This window comes from Ichthyophthirius multifiliis (assembly GCF_000220395.1).
Source record: "Ichthyophthirius multifiliis unplaced genomic scaffold scaff_1120509250345, whole genome shotgun sequence".
Lineage (NCBI taxonomy): Eukaryota > Ciliophora > Oligohymenophorea > Hymenostomatida > Ichthyophthirius > Ichthyophthirius multifiliis.
Window position 1 is genome coordinate 1 of NW_004086833.1, and position 6398 is coordinate 6398.

Consider the following 6398-nt stretch of genomic DNA (forward strand, 5'->3'; position numbering starts at 1 on the left):
TATTTTTTTAATACTTTTATTATTATTATCATATTTTTATTTTTATTATAATTTATTAAATTTACACATAGTATTATTTTTCTTATTTTTTAGTTTTCTTATAAAATATTTTTTTTTTTTTTTTTTTTATGATTTCTTTTATTATTCAAATATATATTTTTTTTTTTTTTTTATATATATATATTTCAAAAATTATTTTAATATTTAACTTTTTACATATTTTATTATTTTTTTTTTATTTTATATTTTTTTTAACTTTATGTTTCATATTATCAATTAATTAATTGTAATATAAACTATATTAAATTTTAAAATAATATAATTAACATAAATGTAAAATTTTTTCTTTTATTTTCATATAATTAATCTTTGTGTTATAATTTACTTTTCCTATTTTTTATATATTTTAAGATTTTTATTTAAAAATCTAAATTTAGAATTTTAGAAAAGAATTACAACTAATTACTTAGTTTTTATTATAATTTGCTACATAGTTTTTATTTTATTTTTTTTATTTTTAATTATAATTACTTTAAATTCTAAATATATTATTATAGTTATTTTATTGATTTATAATAATAATTTACAAGATTTTCATTACTAAAATTAATTTTTAAATTGTTATTTTTATTATAATATTTTTTTTTTTAATAAAAATTTTAGTTATGTTTTATTTTTTTATTGATAATTAATTTATATTTAATTTTTAAATCGATTACAATTTATTTTTATATATTCTTTAAAGAATTAGTTTGAAAATTTAAAATAAATTATTATTTTATTACTCGCATTAATTGTTATTAGTTTTATAACTTTTTTATAAATTTTATTGTTACATTTATAATTATTATTTTCTTCATAAAGTTTATTAATTTTTTTTTTTATAACTTATCTTTTAGTAATATTTTGTTTTTATTCTCAATATTTGTTTAACTTTTTATTTTTTTATCTAATATAACTTATAGAATATAAATCATATAATTAATTATAATTTAAAACCTTTTATATAATTTTGTATTTAAAACTTATTCATTCTATATTTTTTACTCCTTATATGAGGCTATTTCTGAATAGTAGACAAAGTTTTTCTAGTCGTGATGATATATTGAGGATTTGTTGAATAATTAAAGCTTTAAATATTAGGCTTCGTTAGATATTTCAATATTTAGTAGTTTTATTGATTTTTCTAATTAATGATAATTTTTCGGAAACTTAGCTATTTTGGCTTCAAAATCAGTTTAAAAATATCATTTGATTATTTAATTTAATTATTAATTCTATTTTTATGTATTAAATTTTGATATTTATTTAATTAAAAAAAAAAGAAAATAAAATAATTATTAAAATATAGTAAATATTTTTCATTTGAATAAATTAAACTTTTAAGAATAAAAATTTATAATAATAAAAAAAGAAATTGCATATAATAAAAATATATTTTTATAACTCTGAATAAATATATAAAAAAATAATCAATAACTTTCATAAACACATTATGTACTTTAAGTCCTAATAAGATTGCTTTTTAGGAATTTTCTTAATTCAACTTCATTAATTTTTAGATCCTTATTAACATCAATTTGATTAAATAAATCACTATTATATTATTTTCCAAAATAATGTTATAATTCTTATTCAGTAATTAAATCATCTCCGTTTTCATCATAAGTTCTTAAAAGATCCCAAGTATATTCTTATAAAGCTTCTTTATTTTCGATAAGCCTATTAATATTGTCACATTTTAAACTTTAATATCTTTTTTATTATCTACAGAATCTATTATCTAATTGTCGTAAATATTTCTTTTAGAATACAAGGAACTCTCTTTGATTTATATATCCATTAGAGTCAGAATCAAAATCCTTAAACATATCTTAATTATAGTTTAGGCCTAAAAAAGATTCAACTTCTTATTAAGAAATCAGACCATCTTTGTCCTAATCTAAATATTCAAATATTTGTTTAGTTTAGCTTTATAATAATAATTCATTTATTATTAATTCATTTATTCTACTGCAGTTTAATTCTTAACCACCTTCTAATTATAATAAAGATTTTGAAAATTAGAGATCTTTTAATGATTTTTTATGAGATTTTGCTTTTTTCAAACTTACACATTATACATATGTAATTATAACAAGAATTAAAATTAATACCTTCATAGTTATTTTTATAAATTTTTATTTTTTTAGATTATATTTTTTTTTCAAGCTTATTTTTTTTTTATTTTAGAAATAATATATTATTGTTACGTTTTTTTAGACAAAAATTATAATATTTTTTTTTTTCCTTGTTCATGTTTGTGTTTATATAATGAATATCTTAAATTTGTAAAAATAAATTGATTAAATAAGTTAAAAACAGACACTACAAGGTTTAAAAGTGGTTAAATGAATGATATGATATCAATTTCAACTATATTAACTTCAATGAATAAAAAAATTAATTTTTTACAAAAATACGTTTTTAAAATATATTATATAAAATAATATAGATATTTTTATGTTAAGTCTTTATTTCATAAATAAATACTAATTTATTTTATTAATATATTGTTTTTTTAATATTTTTTTTTTTATGACAAAATTAATTTCTATTTTTTTAAAATTAATTAAAAGATAAATTTAATTTATAAAATTATAAATATAAAATATATATCATTATGAAAAATAAAAAGAAATAAAATTATTTTCTAAAAAATATACATACCTAAACACATAATAATACGAAATTTTCATAAATAATATTTTCACATCTCAAAAATTTCGTTTAAATTATATAAAGGCATTTAAACACTACTAAGGCTACTTTCAGCTATTTTAATAATTTTTCTAATGAATTCATCTCATTAATTATTTGAACAGCAAGTATTAAAAATGGATATAACTCCAAAAATGATAATTCCAACGATTAAAACAATGATAACAGGACCTAATTTTTATAATGAAATTTTAAAATTGATAATATGATTTTCATATTAATCTTTCTTATATTTATTAAAATTAACTTTTTTTTAGTTATTTTATTAAATTATTTAATCATCCTTTTTTTCTTCCTTTTTTTCTTCTTTTTTTTCTTCTTATTTTTCTTCTTATTTTTCTTCATTATTCTAAGTTTTTAGACTTTTGTCTTCCTAAATTTCATCTTCGAATCCTTCTTCATATTCCTAATCTAAAATTTCATAAGGAATAGATTCTTTTTCGTAAATTAAATCTCCTTTAGATTAACATTCATTATTTATAAATTCTAATATGTATTAAGGTTCCCTTTTTCCATCAAAAGTGCATTGTTTATAATCTTTTTTAGTAAATAATACAATTGTAGGATATCTATTAACTTTTAAAAGTTCTCTACATAACATATCGTTTTCTACACAGTTTATTGCAATTAATTTTGTTTTTTTTCTATCAACTTATTCTGCCATTTTCTCCCATACTGGTTAGAATTTTTAGCATATTGGGCACCATTCTGAATAAAATTAAATGCAAATGTTCTTTGGAATTTTTCCTGTTCCTAAACCTGTTTTTCTTGCTAAATCTTATTGATTTAAATCTAAAGTGGTTAAACTATTCTTATAATTATGAGAGATTACTTTTTATAATAATTGTATTAATATGTATATTATTACAAAATTTATTTTCATTATTTATTAAATATTTAAAATAAATTAAGATTTTTTTATTTTATAAATTTTTATTGACATATATTTTTTAATTATTAAATTTGTAATTTTGTTTTAGAAAAGATAATTGAAAATAAATTATAAGTTAATTTTTATCTTTTTAAAACAATTACAGTATATATGTAAAATAATTAATTAAGATTTCATAAATATATTATGATAATTAAACAAAACAAAATATATTTATTTATATTTAATTTAAATATAATAAAAAATTATTAAATGATTAGCAATATTTTTATTTTATTCATGTAAATAAATTAAATAAAATATATTTAAATTATAATATAATATATTTTATTAATTCTTTAAAGTTTTTTTATATTAAACATTTTAAATATATTTAAAATGTTTATTTTATCATTTTCAATTGTTTAGTCCCCAACACTAAATATAAATATTATATAAATAAATTTTATTTAAATAAAAAGCAAACCTCAATATTCTATATCCTAAATTAATTATTTTTATTGACTTCACATAATATTTCATTATCAAAAGTATCACATTAATGAGAAAATCCAGTATATAAATCTTTTTAAACAAAAATTCCATACTTATCACCACAACCGATTCCAAATCCATTTGAATCTGAGTAAATATAATGAGAGTTTTTGTCAGTTGAATTAAACACTTCAATATTTTAATTATTTTCAACAAATCTAAATAAAAAGCATTCACCATTACCATAAAATGAATTACTATAATGTAATCCATCCGAAACGTAACTTCCGAAAATATTTCCTTTAGAGTTTTTAATTATAAAGAAAAAAGGAGACTCACATTCTACATTTCTATATAAGCTAAAAATTTTAAATATTTATTTTTATAAATATTTTAAATATGTTGTTTACGTATTTAAGCTTGTTCCATTTTTTAAATTAGAATATAATAAACGCCAGTTTGTGAACTTGAACATATTAGGCATATAAAATACTATCTATATTTATTTTTAATTTTTAAATAAAATAATAATAATATTCTAATATACTTCTTAAAATTAACTATTTTCTATTATTTATGAGTTTTCTAATAAGCATGCTTTATATTCTAGTTTTTTCCAACTCTCAAATCTTTCTATTATATTTTTAATAAGATTTTATTTTATATTTTTTATTTATATAATACATAATGTTTCTTGTTATTAAAAAGAATTACTCCTTTATTTCGGGATAAGATTATCATATAAAATGTCGTAAAAAGGAATTATATTCTCAATGGGATTTTCCAATTAAGAAGTTTCTTAATTTTCTTCGCTAATTTTCTCTGTTAAATATTTAGTTATTTTTTGGGCAATTAAATATTTTATTTCATTTGATAAATTTTGACCTTAAAAGTCTTTCTCAAAAACTCTAAAACATAAAGTACAAATAGATTATTTATCATTTTTTAATTATAAAAGTCTTTCTTTGTAATTTCTTTAAATTTCTTTATGTTCTATTGTACTTAATCCTATTTAAATTACATAATCTTTTTGATTTTCATCGATTATCTCATCTGTTTTAGGAGGTAAAATTATACAAATAGATTCATTAATGTCTTTTATATTTATTTAGGCGTAAAACTTTAATTACTTTTTTTCTTTAAATAAAGAAAAAAAAATATTATTTGATTTATTTATTTAATATTTTTAGTTTTTTAGTTTTGAGTTACATGATAAGTTTTATTAATTTATATTATTAGATAAAGAAGGTTAAAATTAAATAGTATTTTCTCCAATTTTTAATGTTCCTAAAATATTTCCATAAGGAGTACAATAATAAAATTAGTCTATTTAAAAAAATTATTATAAAAAAATAGATATAAATGTAAAAAAGATTAAAATACATATCGAAAATCCTTCTGAATTTTATTCATAGTCTAATTCAATATTTTTAGGAATTTTTAATGTCTTTCTTAATAAAAATATTAATTGATAAATATTTTTTTATATATAATTATATTTTTTTTCTTATAAAAATAATTTTAAAATAAAATATAACTAATCTTTTTTATAATTAGTTGCTTTCTTATATATCGTTCATTTCTTTTATTTTTTCTACTCTTTTTATTAATTATTAATAATAAAAAGGTATTTTTTTTAATATTTTACGGAATCTAATATTATTCAGACAGTTTTCTAATGTTTCATCCTTAGCTTCTATTTTATGAATTATATAGTTTTCTTAATCATTTTAATTTGTAATATCTTCTTCTTATTCATATTCTTCGTATTCATCAATACCTGTATAAATTCTTACTCTTGGATAAACTTATGTATCAAGTAATTAAAAATTTATTATTTCGTAAGGCCTCATTTCGTTTAATTAATTTGGCGATTCAGGTGTATTTTAATCTTCTGTTTAGTTCTTTTTAATTATTTAAATAAAAAAATTTCACCATAATTATTTAGAAATATACAAAATTCAAAAACTTTTTAAAAATATTATACATTTTTTTTATTTTTAATCAGATTTAGTAAAAATTTTAAAGAATTAATTTTTGTTTTTAAATATAAAACCAATATTTTTAATTATATACCAGAAAAAAAAAAATATTAATAATATTTAAAAATATAAATTAAAAAAGTTATTAATAATTAAAATAAATAGTATGTATATATATATTATTATTAATTTTATATTAATATAAAATATTTATTAATTTTCATTTTTAATATATTGTTTTAAAATATTTTATTTATTTATATCTAATTAATTTTATATCTATTATATTA

General features: G+C 15.5%; 3 protein-coding genes across 3 annotated transcripts, besides 11 other annotated features; 2 read left to right on the forward strand and 1 right to left on the reverse strand. All coding sequences in view use genetic code 6, as the record gives it.

Moving 5' to 3' along the window:
• Positions 1-209: 209 nt before the first annotated feature.
• Positions 210-255: a microsatellite.
• Positions 218-253: a microsatellite.
• Positions 256-1250: 995 nt separating the features above from the next.
• Positions 1251-1317: a microsatellite.
• A 78-nt stretch (positions 1318-1395) lies between these two features.
• On the forward strand, positions 1396-2118 carry IMG5_067000 (hypothetical protein). The gene has a single exon (XM_004036841.1). The coding sequence runs from the start codon at positions 1620-1622 to the stop codon at positions 2058-2060; it is 441 nt and encodes a 146-aa protein (XP_004036889.1). The 5' UTR covers positions 1396-1619; the 3' UTR covers positions 2061-2118.
• A 58-nt stretch (positions 2119-2176) lies between these two features.
• Positions 2177-2225: a microsatellite.
• Positions 2184-2226: a microsatellite.
• A 308-nt stretch (positions 2227-2534) lies between these two features.
• Positions 2535-2578: a microsatellite.
• Positions 2579-2694: 116 nt separating this feature from the next.
• IMG5_067010 (hypothetical protein) lies at positions 2695-3614 on the forward strand. Its single transcript, XM_004036842.1, has one exon. The coding sequence runs from the start codon at positions 2966-2968 to the stop codon at positions 3470-3472; it is 507 nt and encodes a 168-aa protein (XP_004036890.1). The 5' UTR covers positions 2695-2965; the 3' UTR covers positions 3473-3614.
• Positions 3042-3103: a microsatellite.
• Positions 3045-3109: a microsatellite.
• Positions 3615-3938: 324 nt separating the features above from the next.
• Positions 3939-3980: a microsatellite.
• Positions 3939-3982: a microsatellite.
• A 93-nt stretch (positions 3983-4075) lies between these two features.
• Positions 4076-4110: a microsatellite.
• Positions 4111-5702: 1592 nt separating this feature from the next.
• On the reverse strand, positions 5703-5979 carry IMG5_067020 (hypothetical protein; the record flags this gene model as incomplete). Its single annotated transcript, XM_004036843.1, has 2 exons — positions 5703-5725; positions 5775-5979. The coding sequence occupies 2 exons, from the start codon at positions 5977-5979 to the stop codon at positions 5703-5705; spliced, it is 228 nt and encodes a 75-aa protein (XP_004036891.1).
• Positions 5980-6398: the final 419 nt, after the last annotated feature.